We start from the raw sequence: 20,442 nt of genomic DNA, 5'->3' as shown, positions 1-20,442 counted from the left end.
ACAATGGAGTCTCAGATCCTTTAAAAAAAATTTACAAAGGAAATAAGAAAAGACATTTAAAAAAGGAAATACTACATGCCTGGTCTCATCTGTTACAGATGTTGTGGTGGAAAGAATACTGAAATCTGCATAAATATAAATTTGATAAATATTTTCTATGTATTTACTGAAGATATGTTTTTTATTTCTGCTTTATAACTTTAAAGGGATTTAAAGAGAACAATCATTATTGTCATAATCATCTCAATGTAGTGGACTATACCCAATTTCAGCCTTAGCTTAGCCATCCCAATTTATAACTTCATTCATTCATCCACTCAATCATTCATTAATTTTGCAAATGTATATGGCCATCCATATTAACCAAAACATTCTGGGGAGATAAGTCATAAGTAGACTTTGAAGAACCAGGATAGGAACAATATTGATGCTTTTGCCATCTGGTTTTGGAGAAGACTTCTCAAAATAATGTGGACAGCCAAGGGGACCAAACAAATTGAAAAAAAAATCAACTCACAGTCTCACTAGAGGCACAATGAGGTTTGAATTATCCTATTTCAGACATATATAGCTTAGCTCTTCAGGAAAGAATCTAATGGTGGAAAGTTGCTAGGAGTCAACTTGATGGCACCCAAAGATCCTTTTAAAAAAAAGGCAACTGAAATTCTGAAGTGAAAAAGCTTCTTGGATGAGAAGTGAAACACTTTCAAGGGGGGAAAAACAAGAAAATCCAATTGCCTTTTGAAAATTGCTTTTGGGACAGCACTTGGATGATTGAGAATCTCCATAAACAACTTAATGACACATAATCAATCAATCAGTCAACAAGATCTATGAACCTTCTTCATACAACAGGTAGATATATTTTACTTCACCTCATCACAATTAAACACCAAAACTTGTCTTCCGAGTAATCCCCCTAGAGCCTTTACAGATTCTGTCTTGCCAGTTCCAGCTGGGCCATAGGGATTTCCTCCAAGGCCCATCTTCATAGCTTGAGTAAGCGTAAGGTAACACTTGTCAGTTAATGGTGTATAAACAAGCTTTGGTGAATTTCCCTAAAATTTTAAAAACAATAAAATGCAATTAAATTTATGAACTCAACCTAGTTGTCCAGATTAACACTACCACTAAAAGTGAATTCCAAATTGGTAATTATTTATTTCAATAATGCTAAAAACATGGAAATATTCAAAAATTCAAACGTATACAACTTTCTTGAGTTACTTACAAAAGCATTATATGGAATATATATACCTTGTTAAAAGAGATCCTGGGGCCAAACTGAATTCAGCATGTGTATCTTTATCTGTTCCAAAACATTTGACTCAAAGGTGCAAAATGGAATAACTTGAAAGCTTGTCTGTTTGTTTTTTGTTTGTTTTCAAAAACTTAAACAGAGATATTTTGTGCCAGATCAAGAGAATAATAAAGGAAAGACTTTAACCCGGGGGCCTTCAAACTTGACAGCTTTAAGACTTTTGGACTTCAATTCCCAGAATTCCTCCTCCAGTCATGTTAGCTCAGGAATTCTGGGAGTTGAAGTCCACAAATCTTAACCCTTGGCCTTCATAACACTGCTCCTTTTTTCCTTAAGTCTACTATTTGCAATGGAAGGAAACCTATTAAAGTATACTTTGTGAGATGAGAAGGTTCCAATGAGAATTATGAATGGTGTTAAAAATCAGATGGTTGCAATTTTCTTCCAGCAAACCAAATTTCATCTCTAACCCAGGCCTCAGGCTCTAGAGATTTTTCTCTCTATTAAAATGAGCTATGGAAAAGATAAACCATGTTATTGTTCTAGAATCTTCAAAACAATTTTATTACAATATAGGCTCAAGCATGTGAAAGTACTAAAACATTAGAATTCTAAAAAAGACAGACTCTGATACATAGAGTTCCAAAAGAATCATGGAATTCACTTTTATTAAAGCTAATTCTCAAATGACTATGCTACAAATTTCAGGCATTAACAATGTTTTGAATTGTTTCTACAAAACAAGAACCATCATACCCAGGGGCGGGATTCAAATTTCTTAACCACCGGTTCTATGGATGGCCTAATTTGTGGGTGTGGTTTGGTGGTCATGTGACTGGGTGGGCATGGCTTATATGTAAATATTATAAATATTGATGTAAATATTGATATTTTAAAATAAAAAAACACCAACTTTTACCCAAAAGCAGGCAAAGCAGGAAGGCAGATTGAGTTGCTCACAAAATCACAGATTCACTTAGAGATCTATCTATCTCCAGTTGGCTACCTGAGTCTGTCACATAAAATTTGCTTGCAAGCAAACTCACAAAATTAGCTCACAAAACACCATGTATGTAAATATTGAATTATTTATAAAAAAGAGCAACTTTTACCCAAAAGCAGGCAAAGCAGGCAGGCAGATTGAGTTGCTCACAGAATCACAGAATCACTTACAGATCTATCTATCTCCAATCGGCTACCTGGGTCTGACTCTACACTGAAAAGTAGAAGCTTCAGTCCTAAGGAAGGTTCGGCTCTGCTTTTAGATTAGCTAGAAAACAGGAAATCCAAGGATTTCCTGCTTTCTAGCTAATCTAAATCTCCCTGCAGAGCACAGCACTGATGGTCGGGGGAAAAAAAGGGAGGAAAAATAGCAACTTACCAAACCAGGCAAGTTGGATGGCTCGCATGGCAGGTAAGGAGTGAGTGGGGGGGGAGGGGCGAGCCAGTGGAGCGATTTGCCGGTTCTCTGAACTACGCATGTGTGCAGCGTTTGCAAGAAATCAGCTGTGCCGCCTGGACAGTTGACAAGCGCTGCATGCAGGTGCGCAGCCTTTGAAAATCTTCTTGTTGCCTGCTTTTTCAACCTCAGCTATGCCGCACAAAGCAGCTGAGGACGGAAAAGCAGGGAATAAAGAACAGCCTAGAGTCCGGGCAGGTGGGTGAGCCAAACACCGAACTGGTTCGGTGTCACCTGCTTTTCGCAGCTACCGGTTCTATAGAACCAGGCCGAACCAGTAGCATCCCACCCCTGATCACACCACATGAAAACAGATTCTGAAACCGAGGGGAATATCAAGATCTGGAATCTATTACTGAAGAAAATGTTAAAAAGTATCCATTGTAGCAATAAAAAAATATTCTTAGAACTCAATTGTATTTATTTATTTATAATTAAAGTTGATGGGAGCTGTATTTTAACAAGTCATACTTTAGAAAAAAAAATGTTTATCACAGCCAAGAAAAGTTTCAATAACTGAAACCCAGGAAGAATTTTCCTTTTTCTATCACTTTGCATGTATATCTATAGTATACAGGTAGTCATCGACTTATGACCACAATCAAGCTCAAAATTTGTTTTGCTAAATGAGGCAGTTGTTAAGTGAATTTTGCCCCATTTTATGACCTTTCTTGCCACAGCTGTTAAGTGAATCACTACCGTTCTTAAATTAGTAATACTTCCTTTACTGAATCTGGCTTCCCTATAGACTTTGCTTATTAGAAGGTGCTGTCCTATCTCCCACTGTGCAATTGGCAAACCATACAGAGGTGCAGTAAATTAAAATAGTCTCTATGGTGCAGCGGTAGAAGGTCACCAGCAGTTTTTCATTTAGTTGTTGTTTCCTGAGAAGTCTCAGGTAGTATAATCTCTGCTGGGCCCTTTTGACCAGTGTTGCAATGTGAGCCTCCCAAGTCAGGTCCTCTTTTATGAGAACACCCAGAAACTTAAAACTGGCCACTTGCTCCACTTGGTCTCCATTGATAAGCAAGGGCTGGATGTCTGATCTATTCCTTCTATAGTCCACTATAAGTTCCTTAGTCTTATTGGTGTTGAGGACCAAGTTATTGTCTCCACATCACAAAAACAACCGGTCCACCTACTTCAGGCAATTGATTATAGGACTACAATCTTAAACTAATGCTCATTAAAACAACTTGCTTGCTTTCGTTCATTTAGTTGAAAGTAATATGAGGATGGGAATGAAAGAATAAAACATAATTTATGCTAAACTTAAAATACCTGATATTCATAAGTGTACTGAAGTTCAGCATCCACCATTTGAATATAACAATTTTTATCCTTAAGATAAAATCTGAGTTGTTTCTTCCAGGCCCAATCATCAGTACTATTGACCTGAGCCGCAATGAGCTGTTGTACAGTATCAATGTTATGAATAACATCCAAAATCAGGGCTTTAAGCTTTAACTCAAGGATTCCAGATTCTGAAAAAAATATTATAGTTTAAAATAAGATTAATTTATATGGTTTCACCCATTATAATTTGGTCATATGGTTAGAAATGAAAAGTAACAAAGGGAAAAGTGTAACATCATGTTGATAATTATTTAGTAATAACTCTAATGATATAAAAGACAACTAGTGCCTGTAGTTTTCTGAGAATTTAAAATTAAAAGTTATTATACAGTACAATTTGCACAGAAGGGCAGGATAAAAACTGGATGGATGGATAGAACTAAATAAATAAAAATAAAGATGCAAGACTCAATTCAACTGAATTGGATACTCAAACTAAACCCAGGAAAGTGCTATTTTACCATTTTTCCAGTCATGTAACATGGATGGTTTTGCCCTTTAGTTTCTAAATTATGCTTTATAGTTTTATGTCATGTTTGGAACTGGCTATTATAGCTCAGTAAATAAACTATGGTGAACAAAATGGTGGATTAACATAATACGTGAATTCCTCTTTAGTTAAGTGGAGCAAAATTTAACAAATTGCAATTCAGATAATGCAGTGTTCAGTGGCATACAAAAGAAAGTAAAAAAAGAAAGAAATCAAGACCAACAAATACAAAAAAACAGCACAAATGGCAAGAAGCCACACATGTGATCATGATTCAAAGTCTATATCAAGAATATGAAATCATTTTAGAATATTATACCTGCTATCTTTTTCCATACCTCCATTGCCTGAGTCTTCTGTATTAGTATCTATACTGGTATAATGCTCCAATTTAGCCATTAGTTCTAATTCTATCTGTTGCAAGTTACATTCCTTGATTGCACACTCAACATCTTCTGTGAATTGAATTTGTTCAGCCAAACATAGGATCTATTGGAAAAACATATCCATAAAGAAGAATAAGTTACACCATCTAATAGCATCCATGATGGCTGTTTAAAGAAATCACACTACTTCATTTATCCACAAATCCAAAATACTCTCCTGCTGCAACTCTAATAGGTAACAAATTGTCAAACAATTTATTATATTATTAATGCTGTATGCAGATTTTAAAAAACTATGCTTATTTGAATATTTAAAAGCAAAAATAAACTGTGAGTTCAGACATAGATTAAACTGCCAGTGACTTGTGCCTCTGACAGAACAGGTTAGGGGCAGTCAACAAATGGTTACCCTATGCTGTACCTTTCAAACCATATATAAATGCAAGATATATCTACATCATGAAGGTGCTACTTGCAATGCAAGGAACTGGCTAAAGCAAATGAAATAGAGTAACCCTGACTTGTAGTACCCGGATAAAAGTTATTGCAGTTATTGAGCACTGAACAATATTATTTCATGGACAACTCAGTTTAACTATTGAGATAGATCCAGACCAAAGTAAAACCACTAAACCACTATGACACTTCAGTTAATCAAGATTAGCATAAATCTTATTGATTTCAATGGATATACTGTGATTTATTTTATATCTAAATTTACTTCAAAGAGTTGCATGCAACGTTGTTTATTAGCCACTAAAAGAGATTCTACTCTTTTCCACAATCTTCAGTATATATCCCAAAGATTCAGTGCAGATTGTAGGGATACAGATGGCTTGAGGGATGGGGATAAGTGCAAAGGAAAGTACTTTTGTCTGATGTTGGATATAATCCAAATTGCAAACCAAATTGAGTTCTTTTCAGATCAATTAGATAGATATATTCAAACTGTTATTTATTTTAGATTCAAATTCAATTCTACTCAATAGTTGAGATAAAAATTAGTAAGCAAATACCACCATATACTCAAAAACCCTCATTTTTGCAAAACTGAAATGTTGTTTTTGCATAGAAAAAAAATGAACATACCTGTGAAGGAAAAAGCGATGGATCAATTGAACCCTGTAATCTTTTCCCAGTGGCTACACAGTCGATCAATAGTTTCTTTAAAGTCTCCTTCATCTCTAAAGACAATTTGTTCAGCCATATCTAGCAAATAATATATCAAGAAAATCCAATAAACCACGTTAACATACTTAATTTTGACAAATGGAAAATTGGGGTGGGAAGGAGGAGGAGCTTACTTTCTTACCTCAACATCATTGGATAGCAGAATTTTATTTTTGAAAGGTACGGTTTCACCTTCTACAGATTTCATTGCAATAATATTTTTAAAATCGTCATCAAAGCTTACACTGTGAATTCCTGTTAATGGAATAATGTAGCATTGATTAGTTTAATATAGGAATGCGTAAAACCTTCGGTGTTCAGAAAAATTGGTTTTCAATGGTCCATGGCTGAACCTGTTCATACATAGAACAACACTGATCTGGATAAGGGCTGAAATTAAATTGTTCTGGGCAGAAAAGGATTGAAATGAGGATGAGACTGGAAATAAGCCAAAGACATCAGTCACAGCAACTGGAGAGAGAATAGAAAAAATACTGAGAAAAGCAGGGGTGAGAAGTCTGGTGGGATGTTACAATGGGAGTCTGATCCATACTACGGATTCCACAATAAGGAATAGGCATGTAGACCCATTCATCTATTAGCACCTGTTATTTGGAATTAAATTCCTCTTGGAATAATGCCCAGAGTCTGATCTCCTGAAGTTTAAAAATGGAATTAAAATGCTTCTTTTTGCGAGACTATATGAGGTTTGAAGAATGATGGTTGTAGCATTTGATTGTTATGTAATTTACTTGATTATATTGCATTGTGATTTGTATTGTTGCTCTATTGTGCTTACCTATTAGCACATACTAAATAAAAGCATAATTTACTGAGTGAGTAATGTGATTCCCATAACTATCCTATAAATCAGAATTTTGGTTTCACTGAGCAAGGAACAATATTCAAATTTTGTATCTATTACGCAGATGCTAATTTGAAATAGTTTAGCAGAAATTGTGCAATGTGATAGTTTGTTTTAAGTTCAATGCCTAAACAATGTCTATTTTCTGTACTGTGCACATCCCTAATATAGTTATATCACTTTTTACAGAAATTTAACTTGGATTATAATATGGTGATTTAAAAATGGAAATTTATTTGAAGTCAAATTAAAGCAATGCTTTTTATAATACATTCATCATTTATATCCAACATAACAGAAGCCAATTTTGCTCACATTACTGTTCTATCATATATATTTTAGATCTCTTATGAAGAATCCTGCCATTAGCCCTGAATGGATATGGAAGAGGACTGTAGAACATTATCTGCCAATTAAAGTATTGGCCTGAATTCATCATCATTTCTGGAAATGTCATAATACTACATGTATAAATAAATGAAAACAGCATTTTTTTAAAGCTGGACTCTTAAAAAATATTTAAGTAATCTCTATAAATAGATTTCAATTTATATTTTCCCCATTTCCATATGTATTACTAGAAAAGAACATAAGAACATTTTTGTTATCTTTCATGGGAAACCTATTGTAACCAAAATCTTCCATTGTCAGAAACCTCACAAGCCATCAAGGTTTAGAAACATTTATTCAGATTATTTTAAAGTCTCTTTTTAAAATTTAATTGTACCTAATATTACTGTAACTGATCTATATGTATAGATGCAGACTACTGCAGTATAAATTTCTGTGGAAGAATGCAGATCTATCTTGTTAGCAAGTAAATCAGGAAAGGATAGATGTGATCAATAACAATAAATTGTTAGGGTGGCATACTCTTTGAGTCTCGTGATGCCTTCTATAACAGGGAATATTAGGTAAACACCTATCCTTTGAAAAAAACCATATGGTTTTTTAAAAGTATGTCAAACCTTCCTACTGGAGTTTGATAGCCAATACATTTAAATAAACAACATATTTCTCTACCAATCTGTATAATTGCATGATTTAAGTGATTCTTTGAAAAGGTGCCACGGAAATTCATTTTACTTCAAGTACTACGAAAAGTATGCATAGTAAAACATTATTTAATTTTTTTAACATCATAAACATTTAGAAATTTAAATTATAAATATTTTTATTTAAATCTTTTTTTTTACAGTGCAAAAGTAGAATGGAAATGTTGGGGGGGATTTGGTAAGCCTTTGGCATGGGAGAGGTTTTATATTGCTGTAACAAACAATGAGGGATGGAGAAACATCCAAAGTTCTGTAGCTCAGAAACATGTAAGACATTACCACAGTGGAATAGTCTACCTACGGAGATTATAAATCTCTGGAGGGCTTTGAGTCTGCATAACCATCTCTCATGAATGCTTTAAATGGTTTTCTTACACTTTGGTTGAACTAGATGATGTTCTGGTTCATTCCAACTATTCATTTTTCAAAACATTCTTTACCATTCTTACCGGCAAACAGCTTCTTCAGATGAGATTGGATAACTAATGGATTAGTAGACTGACCCAAGATTTCCAGAAGATCATCGTCTCCAATGAAATAAAATCTAGGGAATGCAGAACGCTTTTCCTATGTAAAAATAAATAAATTCAGACGGCCTCTCCAATACAGCCCAGTAATTATTTCTGAACCAGTTAAACTAACATCTTTTCAAATAATGAAATCAGGAATAGCTGTGAACTGAACATCTCTACTTTTACACACACACACACACACACAAAACCCACAACCCAATAGTCTCCCTCTATCACTTGCTTGTTCTTCCAATTTTTTTAAAATTTTTATTGGTTAAAGTACTTAAGAAATGAAAAATGAACACAAAGAATAAGACAGAAATATATGAATAAAAAAGCATAACTTGAAAGATGTTAGGTTTGTGCAGCACTTCAGCTTCAGAATGAGTATAATGACACAGCTGCTTTAAGATGTCACAGAAAAATGCTATTTTTGCACTCCTATGAGGGTATGCATAAGTATAAACACAAATGTTTATTAATAATCTCAAGGAGATAATATAAAATTTTAGTGTTCATCACCTGAATTCACAATTAAATAGAGTGATCAGAATTGTTTACCTCCAGGAATTCATTTAAAGATTTTTGACATCTCTGAAGCTGGTCAAGTATAGTAATTAAGGCTGTCCTTATTCCTGCTCGGGTATTCAAAGAAATTACACGATTATCTTGTTTGATATCTGCCATTATTGATCTTTAAAAGGAAACAACATAGTGTGAATATACGCTGCTCTTTGTTCTTTAGTTTTAATAACACAAAAATAAGCAATTGAAACTATTATTTATGACCTGAAGTATGAAAATACAATTAATACAATTACAAATTTTTCATACAGTGCTTATGCTTTCCTCTGAGGAATGTAAGAGGCAATTGGATTAAAAGACAGAATATAAAGTTAACTAACCTAAAGTCTTCATCTACTCTGTTAAAGCGTGCTTGCTCTTTAGGCAAAGCTCCACGACCAAAAATGGGCTCCAGATATACCCACTTCCTCTGAATTTGATTTAGATTCTGTAGATATTCATCCAGTTCAGCGAGTTTCTTTTCCCAAACAGAAACTTTATCTTGGAAACCTTTGTAATATGGAGAGTCTTTCAGTGACTGAAGTAGGCAACGATTGTCTCCAACTTGATTGACTATATCTTTCCAATCTTTAATCAATTTGATCATACGGTTCTGGCTATCTTCATAATCTGTTAATGTAAAGAGAGCTCCAACTCCCCAAAGCTCAAGCTCACGCAAGGCTTCTCTGATTGCAACCTCACCATGAGCCCTGCTGTTCAAATCCTGTTAGCAAATATAAATTAACATTAATTTAAGCTAATGATATATAACTACTATTATAGGTAAATCCAAAGAACAAAGAAATGTCAGATACTGATTTATAAAGCACTAATTGGTTTTTTAATTAAACATTATGGTATTAGCAATAGCAATAGCACTTAGACTTATATACCGCTTTATACTGCTTCACAGCCCTCTCTAAGCACTTTAGAGTCAGCATATTGGCCCCAACAATCTGGGTCCTCATTTTACTGAAGGATGGAAGGCTGAGTCAACCTTGAGCCTGATAATATTTGAACTGCTAAATTGCAGGCAGCCAGCAGGCAGCAGAAGTAGCCTGCAGTACTGCACTCTAATCACTGCACCTCCATGGCTCACTTACATAATGCTATGGTATACAGATTTGTGATATATTTCCAAGGTCTAAATAAAATGAGTAACAAATTAAAATCTCTAACAAAATTATCTTGAATAATTAATATTTCTATACTAACCAGTCAAATTATTTTATCAGATGACGGTTCCCAAATACATATGAGCATTTTCTATAACACAGTTTACTATTAAGGGTTACTGTCTTCAAGGTCAGGTATAAGAACATTACTAGAGTGTAATGAAATTTCTGTACCACTTACGAACAATATATCAGTACTACATGTTGAAAATTATTACTTCTTTCTTTATACAGAAAGAACTGATTTAGTAAGTATTTTTAATTAAACTTGGATAACAACTTTGGAGCATTCCTTGCTTTAAATGGAAGCCAAAAATACGTCCCCAAATTTTCTTCAAATAATTTTCTCCATCCTAAAAAATAATTCACACCTTCAATTCTGCTGCTTTTTCCACAATGACATCTGCCACTTTTAGGAGGTCTCCAAACATCAGAGTTCCTAGACTGGTACCCCTAGGAAGACCAAGAATACGAAAGAGGTCCAGCCAATGATCAGGTGACAAGTGTTCTCCCTTAACATATTTCAATATAGGAAGGGTCAGCTTTAAGGAAAAAAAGAGCATATATTAGTAGATATTTTTACTTTTTTTAACAATGAATGTATTTTATGTTTAAACAATAAAGGATTATGAAAGAATCATGAATAACAAATACTTGGAACAGCCATATTCTTATATTTGCACTCAATAGTACTGACTTTAAATCCAAAAAATTTATATTATTTCATATCATTTTAACCTGGCATATTAAATAATATTTTTAGATTTATTTCATAAACAGCAAGCTGCCAAGTTAGAATCCTGTACTTAATTAACACTGGATCTTAACAATACAGGTAGTCTTATCTTAAAGTTTATTTATTCAGCAACCATTCAAAGTTACAACAGTGTTGAAAAAGGGGATTAGCAATCCAGCCTTGAAGTTCTGACCACTGAAGTAAACAGACTTCAGTAAACAAAATTTGCACTCACATTTACAACTAGCTTTTGGTGGCCTGGCCTACCCATTGCCACCAGCTGTCACTGTTGCCCAGTCCTCTCTGCTGCAATGCCTTCTTTTCCTGGTTCAGCTGGGGCTTCGGTTGCTTGCCTGCCAGGGCCTCCTTTTGTGCACCAGCCAGGGCTTTCGTTCCCCAAAAGATCTGGCCAATGTGTGAAATAAGGTACTTTCTGCGCTGGCACAAGCCAGGATCTTCTTTCATAGACTGGCCTTCTTTCATGAGCTGGGGGAGCTGTTTCTTTCACCAAAAAGAGCCCTGAATGGGGTGTGAATGATGAAAGGAGGCTGTGGTCAGCGCAGAAGAGCAGCCCTGCTTGATACGCAAAAGAAGCCTTGCCCTTGTGAGGCCAGGGGGTGTGATAAAAGGCCCTAGCAAGTAAAGTATTGGAATGTGGTGTGGCAGGCAATGCCGTGGGCAGGCCTGGGAGGGAACGACAGCTGGCGGTAGCAAGTAGGGTTAGATACTTCGTGAGACGAGAAGGTTAGGGTTAGGGTTAGAGATAAAAGGTAGATAGATGGGTGGGGAGTTGAAATGGATGCAGTTCTTTACTTTTTTCCAAGAATGGCTGTGATGACCCAGAGTATCTCAGAAATATAATAAAAACCAAAACATAAATAAAAGTCCCTAAATGCCTTCAACTTGGCTTCACTGTTCAATTGTTTTCAGTGGAGGAGTAAACTATTTTCAAAATAACATTTCAAAGGCAAGAAACATAGTTCACATTCAAAGAGCCGACAATGAAGCAAAAACCAAAACCAAACCGCACTGAATAATAAAGTTCCTTGACAGACCAGGATAGATAATTGCCAACTTCAGGAAGATAACCAGGGACGGTCCATTGGAAGAATGCCAACCAAGTTATAAACCTTCTTTAGGAATAAAACACTAATCTGTCTCCAGCGTCTGTTAGCACGCAGGTCCAAACTCTTATGCAAATCTCCCACTTGCAACCCATGAAGACAATCATGGCCCTCTCCTCTTGAGTAGACCAGGTTTTACCCTGATCCTCTCCTCCCTGCGTGCCTTAGGATGGATAGGGGATGGGCCTGGGTCCTCTTCTGAGTGCTCAACCAGCCTCTGCCCCAGCCTCCTCCACCATCTCTGGAGCCACACTTCCACTCCCTGTTGGCTGTTCCTCCTCTTCCTCAGAGTCAGTCTCCACCAGGGGCATGAAAATGGCTTTGATCCTGGCCTAACAACTGTTTGGGATTCATTTAACAACAGCATCTGGGATTGCTAGAACTGCTGTCACTATGCAAAGCAGTCATGTGATGTTTTGCCTAATCACTGTGTTACTTAGTCACAGAGTTGACGGTCCAATTAAGGGAGGACTACATATATGGGAATATTGTAATAATATTAGACCATCTTACACAGCAATTCCAACAATAAGAGAAATAACAATGTGAAATGCTTTGAATATTTTGAAAGGTTATATGCTAAAATTAATTGCTGTAATCAAATGCAAAACCTAGAAGGGTCTTCAAGATATATATGTGAATGAATGAAATACTGTATACTCTATAAATATGCCTAGGTCTCAGAACTCTCAAAATATTCTAAACATTCCAATATTTGTCTTAATTTTCTCGCATGATCATTTTACCTTGTATTGATCCACCTCTTTTTGCAACTTCACAGTCATTATTGTGTGTTCTTCAATCTTTCTCAGTTTTTCATGCCAGTTCAACAAGAATTCTTCAAACAGGTAGGTCTTACTCCTGTATGCAATATATATTAAAAGAAGTTCAACCACTATTATAATTAAGAACTATGTACAGGTAGTACTCAGGTACAAGGGCAATTGGGACTGGGATTCCTTAGAGCTAAGATAATGTGGCTGTAAAATGCAACACCATATGACAACAATCCCAGCAATCCCAGTTGCCATCATAACTCCAAGATGCAAGGATTTTTAAGTGGGAAGAGATGGGAGTCTACAGTAAGGTGCATGGAGTGATGGGGGGGGTTGCAGGGAGGTGAGTGAGGCTCAGAGCAGGATGCATGCAAGTTGGGAAATGCTGTGTGAAGGGGGTGATACAGCACTAGTGTAGGGAGGCCAGGGTAAAGGATGGAGCAACACCACAAGAGCATGGGGAGACCACCAGAGCAGACTTACCAGAATGACAAGTAACTTTCCATGCCAGCTTCCCCTTTGACTTTGCTTGTGGGAAGACAGCAGGGAAGGTCACAAGTGGCAATCATGTGACTGCAGGGTGCTCCAAAGTGCAAACTTATTGACAAGCACCCAAATGACAATTACATGACTGGTGATAGCGCAATGGCAGGAATGTTGAAGACTAGTTGCAAGTTATCACTTATTCAGCAGTGCTGCAACTTCAAACTGTCACTGAACAAGTGGTCAATAAGAAAGCAAAGACTACCTATGAGCCACAGTGGCACAGTGGTTAGAGTACAGTACTGCAGGCTACTTCTGCTGACTGCCGTCTGACTGCAATTTGGCAGTTAAAATCTCACCAGGCTCAAGGTTGACTCAGCCTTCCATCCTTTCGAAGTGGGTAAAATGAGGACCCGAAATTATTGGGGGCAATAGGCTGACTCTGTAAAAAACTGCTTAGAGAGGGCTTTAAAGCACTGTAAGTGGTATGTAAGTCCAAGTGCTATTGCTATTGCTACCTTTAATCTTAAATACCTAAATGTAATCCAATCTTCATTGGCTTTTTCTTGAAAACCTTCATAAAATTGTTCATACAGTGACCAAACTTCAGCACAGCATTCAATGTCTCTGCGTACTTCATTGGCTAAAGAGAAATCAGGCTCTTCTAAATCAAAGTGACAACAGTCGTTACTGAAAGAAAAGAACACAGCAATGAGTTATTTGTAAAAATAATAAAGGCAGTATACAAAAAAATAAATAAATGTTACATTGTATGCCAAATAAATATATTTAAATATACAGGTATGTAAATTGAATGCAATAAAATAAAAATATATAGATCAATCAGCAACATCTTGAAATTATGGGAACAATGAGAATATATATTTTCTGTATAAGAAAATGTTTCCTTCTATTTTCTTTCAATAGATACATCAATAATATACTTTATATACAGTTAATATACAGTTATTAGAGAACAACCATGGAATATCTGAGGAATAATAGAACAAATTAGAAACTAAAAGAACATTTATAAAATAATGCAATATGGTATGTGTTACCCAATTTTAAAATAATATTCCTAATGCTGATTCTTCTAACTGGAGATCAAACAAGTGAAAATATGTATTTTCCACAGTTGATGTTTTGTATATATCTTATGTGGTAACATCGTAAATAAAAATCACTCCAGCTGCCTCTAAACTTTCACTTAAACTCTGATTATTTTATTAATTTGATTATGTCTTTGCCAAACTACATACTGAATATATATGCAGTCCATTATTTACAACTGGAATTGAGACTGGAATTTCAATTGCTAAATGATACGGCATTTAGCAAGCCATCATGCAATCGCATTCAATTTTACAATCATTTTTACTGCGGTTAAGTGAATTACCAGAATTGTTAAGTGAATTACCAGAGTTGTTAAGTGAATAACATAGTTGTTAAGTGAATAACATAGTTGTTAAGTGAATTATGGAGTTGTTATGCAAATCCAGCTTCCTCAATTGACTTTGCTTATTGGAAGCTGGCTGGGAAGGTCAAAAATTACAACTACGTCAACACAAAATGCTTTAACCATCATAAATGTAACCCAGTTGCCAAAGGTCCAAATTAAGATCACATGACCATGGTCATGATGAGAAAGTGATAAGTTTGATCACAGGTCATAAATTATTTTATAAATGTCATAAATTCAAGCCCTTGTTAAAAAAACATTTGTAAGTCAATGACTACCTACGTATATTTGACTTAAACTGATTTTAAACATCTAAGTTGGATGAGACCTTCTTAGTATTTGATGAGAACCCATCAGGAAGTAACAAAATATCCTGGAAAAAGACCATGGCAAGCCATTACTAAATTATCACTAAAATAACTATGTGTTCATGAAAGACCCCAAAAATCAAATTTAAGTTGAAAATTTTATTGTTAACAATATGTTTGTAATTTAATGTTAAGGTCTAGTAATGAGATAAATATAACTGTGTATTAGTTATATGTTCAAAATCACCCATTACAATTTTTATGCCTATTTCTTTTTACAGTAGAAAGTTATCTTTACTTCAAAATTAAAGTAAAGTATATCATGCCATGTAAGTTTTAGAAAATCAGATGGGAAATTGAAAACTGACAGAACTTTAATCTAATTGTTTTATTTTTTATTTTATTTTATTCTAATAGCTGTTACTTTACTTTCAAAAATTCTATATACAAAACTATTCCTAATATGCTGATATTTGTTCATACTTATACAAAAATAAGCATACACAAGTTTTTGCTTTATATCCTCAAGTTCATCAAACTCAATTTTCTTTTCCTTTATGATCTCAGCACTTCTCTGTAGCACATCATGATGTCCTGTTTCAATAACATCATCACTAGGTTTCAACTGATCCCACCGAGCTTTAAATTTTTCCAGTTCCTGAAGATAGGTATTAACACGGGTTTTCACATTGCCTTTCATCACTTCGACCTGAAATCCAAAGAGTAAGTAAAACAGGAACAAAAGGTTTATTATTAATTTATTCCAGAAACAGCTACTGTATATATTAACAGAATTACTATAAAAAATGATTAACATTGCTCAAAGGGTAGTTTAACAATATATCATACTATTAATTTGTACTCTCAAATACAATTTCAAATTAGCAGTGTTGTGTTTGATACTTTTCTTAAAAAGAGTGAAAGGAATCCTGTAACTGAATATATAATCCAGATCTTGCCTTAACACTTCGAAGTGGAAGACTTACAGATTCGAACCTATCCCAGATTCTGGAAAACAGTACCAATAACAACCATGCATTGGCTTTGGAAATAATCAAAATATATATGGAATTGCATGCTAGAATCTCATTCTTTTTTCCATGAAAAGTTTTATTTATCACATTGTATCCAAGGTTTAAACAGGGAATTTTTAAAAAATTCAAAAATTCAGAACAACCCCCTAGAATCCTGGGCATTTTATATCAAGTTTTGAAGACAAAATAGCAATAGCAATAGCACTTAGACTTATATACCGCTTTATAGTGCTTTACAGCCCTCTCTAAGTGGTTTAGAGAGTCAGCATATTGTCCCCAACAATTTGAGTCCTCATTTTACTGAAGGATGGAAGGCTGAGTCAACCTTGAGCCTGGTGGGATTCAGTCTGCCAAATTGCAGGCAGCAGACTGTAGCAGAAGTAGCCTGCAGTACTGCACTCTAACCACTGCGCCACCAAGGCTCTCAGCTGTTCCTGGTTCAACCTGTTTTATGTGTGTGTGTGTGTGTGTGTGTGTGTGTGTGTGTGTGTGTGTGTGTGTGTGTGTGTGTGTGTGTGTGTGTGTGTGTGCATGTATATAGAATGTGTGTGTATGTATGGAATGACTCTTAGTTACCTGTTCTTTAATCATCAGCTGATGACTCTCCATCATTAACTCAAATTTATCCCATGTAGCTCTCAAGCTGCCAATTGTTTCAATGCCCCCACCAGCCACAGTTCGGAGAAGCTTATTTTTACTTTCTGCTTCTTGGAAAAGGAGAAAGACCTAAGCAGAGAGATTTGATATTCGCATAAATACATTGTATGGGTCAATAAATAAATTAACACCATCTTTTATGATCATGAAATATTTGGAGTAGAAGAAAACAAATGTGGATGTGTATATAGCATGTAGGCAACCCTTCAAAGAAATGTGTCTTTTCTTGGGATTATGCAATATTGCAATAATGAAATAGCATACAGCAATAATGAAGTCTATTAAGAAATAATTAACAATTTTAGATAATATTCATATTCTAGAAATATTCAGATATCAAATTTGTTCAAATCTTGATAGTAGAGAAAAATATTACCTCTTCTTTTTTGTCTTTTAAGTTTTTATATTTTAAACTATCTTCCGTTATTTCTTCCACTGACTGGGGCCTTATTACTAAGACATTCATAGCATCATTGAGAAATGAAGAAATATCATGCTGATGACCTACATAAACATCAAGAGAAAACACAATTGAGTCAATAACAACAACAAAAACAACAACAATCAATCGATGGACAAAAATGGCAAATCCAGTCTAAAAAATTGGTTGACGTGCTCCCAACCATAATATCCCTATGGACTAATTTGTAACAATCCGTCCATCAAATATTTAGGATTAAAGCTCCCATTATATCCCTTATTCTCTCATGTGCCAGAATTATAGGTGAGTTATATTGATTAGTGTGTTTGCTCATAGTTTTCTAATTGATTGTATAATTGGATGGTACTAGACCTCTGCTATATATTATATTGATTGTTTCCAGTTGTCATTTTTTATTAATTATATTGCATCACTGGTTTTTATTTTAATTTTCTATTCCCCATCAAGAGGCATCATTCTAACATAGGTGTCAATATAAATTGCTAAATAAATAGACAAATAAAGCTTCTTTGGGGCAAAAAAAATCTTATAGTTAGACATTTTCGACTGAACTGAAATGTGTGGTCATAAAATTGTATTATCAACCAAATAGAATACAAAACAAGTGAAAAAGCAGAAAAGAATACTGTTTGTCTTTAACTCAGCCCTTATTCCAAAAGGAAAGGATTTGGCTTATAAAAGAATACACCAGGCATTATAAGATTTATGTGATTACTCTTAGATAGGGGGAGGAAGGATCCAAGCATTTTGCAACTCCAAAAAGCTTATTGATATTTATTTAGTTTCAATTATAGCTTGCACACTCCTGATTCAGACTAACCTAACCTAAACACAGCAGTCAAGTTAGAAATTACGCTAATCCTTGAAGCTTGGTTTTCTTCCCATTTCACTATAAATGAAAATGTCAAGGAAGAAAATAACTGAAAATAGCTGCATAAAATCAACTATCTCCCTCTATTTGCCAGAACAAGGTGAAAATTATTGGAAAATACGGTGTTTTTCTTCCTTCCTCAGGACTCCTTACTACAGGCTACAGTGTTCATTTAGGGTTATAACTCCACAAAAAAACTAGCTTTCACTAAAAATTAACAACAAAATATAAGAAAATTTATTTGGTGAATTAACATTTCAGAATATTTATTAATTGAAATTAATAGTAATTTTGGAGCTACAAATTTAAGAATGGCTTCTTAGATAGAAAGCAAGATTAGAAGCTATTCCTGCTACAATAACAATTTTTGATATTTTTCTATTCTTCTCTTTTATGTAATTTTAAATCTATTGAATATATTTAAATGTTATAAATTCACAGCATTTCAAGTAATTTAAATCCTCTAGGCAAAATAATAAATGTTTTTTAAAGAAAAAGCAGAAATAAACAAATGACTATCTTCTAAATAGTTTTTCTTCTGAGCATTTACCTTGTATAGATTTTCTCAAAGACGTCACTAGAGCATCATACAACTTCTGGATAAGATCATCGATGACAGACTTCACAGGATTACAGTTCACTATGAGGCAATCTACTTTCACAATGCTTCAAGGATCAGAATAAATTCATTATATTTCACATTATTATATGACATTTAAAATAAGCCCCAAATTCAAATTAAGTGTTGTTCAAGCAACCACATTAAACTATCTTGTTTGTTCTTGATAGAAGTATCTCGAAATTTATTGAGTCAGGGAGGAAGGAAATGTTCCTTAGAATCCCTGATAATGGGACAGTACCAGACTCAGTCAAAGCAATTTTGAAGGAAATTAGAAAAGAAATTGATGGAACACATTGGCTGAGTCTTTCCCTTTACAACAGTTTTTGAAATTCAGGACTAAGTATTATATTAAAAACAAACCAGCTATCCCAAAAGACTTATGTTTGTAAGTCTTCTACTATGCAATACCTTGGAAGACGTTCCACTTCTTTTCCTTTCACTTTTAGGGTCTTGAAATTTTTCTCCCAATCTTGTTCTTTGGAAAGATGAATTTCCACCAAAGCTTCCATATTGACTTGTCCAATTATCACCCATTCCTTCAGCATGGAGGAAGGAATTCATATTTTTATTTAAAAATATGCTACTTATTTCAGTATGTGCCTATATAAATCCTGACCATTTAGGTCAGGGGTGGGCAACTATGGCCCTTTTATGAATTATGGACTTCAACTCCCAGAATTCCTGAGCAAGCTTGCTCAGGAATTCTGGGAGTTGAAGACCATAATTCATAAAAGGGCCATAGTTGCCCACCCCTGATTTAGGTACATAAACAGAAAACGAAAAATGCTTCAAATACATTTCAGTGAGCTGATTCTTTCCCACTTTAATCCAATATCTTTTGGTTTGAAAGTTTAGGCATGCAGCTGTTCACCACTGCTTATACCATTCAGTACTACAGCTACCCATCACTTACCACTGGTGATTGTGATTGGTAACTCCATCACTAAGCAACAGGGTCATAAGATGTGACATCCAATGATCACACAAACCTACAATAGCAGACTTGGCAGTCCCAGTTGCCACTGTTAGTGAATCCTGCATTATCACAGCCTATCTCAGCCACATGATCACCTGCCAGCTTCCTGATTAATTTTGCTTGTCAGAATATTTCTTTAATATTTGAGTGCAGTCTATATCTCAAAAAAGGCAGAGTTAGAACAAGAATTGTTATTAGGGATATATACGGTAATAATGTTGGTTCCCAAAAACTACTTCTCGGCACGTGAAAGCATGAATGCAGTACTTGTTGGTGAACTGCATATAATAATTCCTTTAATGAGTTGACAACCCAGGTGCTGGGATCACACTCCTATGCTTTCCAAAACAGCTGTTCTAAATTCACTCTTGAAGCACTGCACCAAGTATTCTGCTGCTACAGAATGCATACATCTGATTACATGGTAAATATTACATTACTGATATAGACAATTTGAACTGTGTAATAAATATTGCAAATTCATGTCTGCCTTAGACGTCTTATGTTCTGTACATCACCAACAGGGGTGGGATTCAAATGTTTTAACAACCGATTCTGTGGGTGTGGCTAGGTGGCCGTGGCCATGTAACTGGGTGGGCGTGGCTTGTTTTTATTTCTTTTCTTTTTCTTTTTGCCAGCACCTCCCCTCCAGGTTTTT

At 35.0% G+C, this 20,442-nt stretch overlaps 1 protein-coding gene across 2 annotated transcripts in view; it reads right to left on the bottom strand.

Annotated features, from left to right (window-relative positions):
- Positions 1-20,442, bottom strand: part of DYNC2H1 (dynein cytoplasmic 2 heavy chain 1) — a 146,190-nt gene that overhangs the window by 109,889 nt on the left and 15,859 nt on the right. For both annotated transcript variants that reach the window (XM_087966204.1, XM_087966205.1), the window contains exons 18-33: positions 19,217-19,344; positions 18,737-18,852; positions 17,250-17,377; positions 16,793-16,942; positions 15,686-15,891; positions 13,947-14,102; positions 12,900-13,014; positions 10,665-10,835; positions 9,460-9,842; positions 9,116-9,248; positions 8,492-8,609; positions 6,265-6,377; positions 6,042-6,161; positions 4,905-5,055; positions 4,002-4,204; positions 876-1,058 (exon numbers count right to left, since the gene is read on the bottom strand). In XM_087966204.1, the coding sequence (XP_087822330.1) occupies positions 876-1,058; positions 4,002-4,204; positions 4,905-5,055; positions 6,042-6,161; positions 6,265-6,377; positions 8,492-8,609; positions 9,116-9,248; positions 9,460-9,842; positions 10,665-10,835; positions 12,900-13,014; positions 13,947-14,102; positions 15,686-15,891; positions 16,793-16,942; positions 17,250-17,377; positions 18,737-18,852; positions 19,217-19,344 (2,574 nt within the window). The remainder of the gene's footprint in view (positions 1-875; positions 1,059-4,001; positions 4,205-4,904; positions 5,056-6,041; positions 6,162-6,264; positions 6,378-8,491; positions 8,610-9,115; positions 9,249-9,459; positions 9,843-10,664; positions 10,836-12,899; positions 13,015-13,946; positions 14,103-15,685; positions 15,892-16,792; positions 16,943-17,249; positions 17,378-18,736; positions 18,853-19,216; positions 19,345-20,442) is intronic.

Source organism: Notechis scutatus, chromosome 5 (assembly GCF_049901735.1).
Source record: "Notechis scutatus isolate UNSWTSFEM ecotype Mainland chromosome 5, rNotScu1.2, whole genome shotgun sequence".
NCBI classification, from domain to species: Eukaryota; Metazoa; Chordata; class Lepidosauria; order Squamata; family Elapidae; genus Notechis; species Notechis scutatus.
Note: the sequence above shows the minus strand (reverse complement) of the source record. Positions and strands in the feature narration are given on the sequence as shown.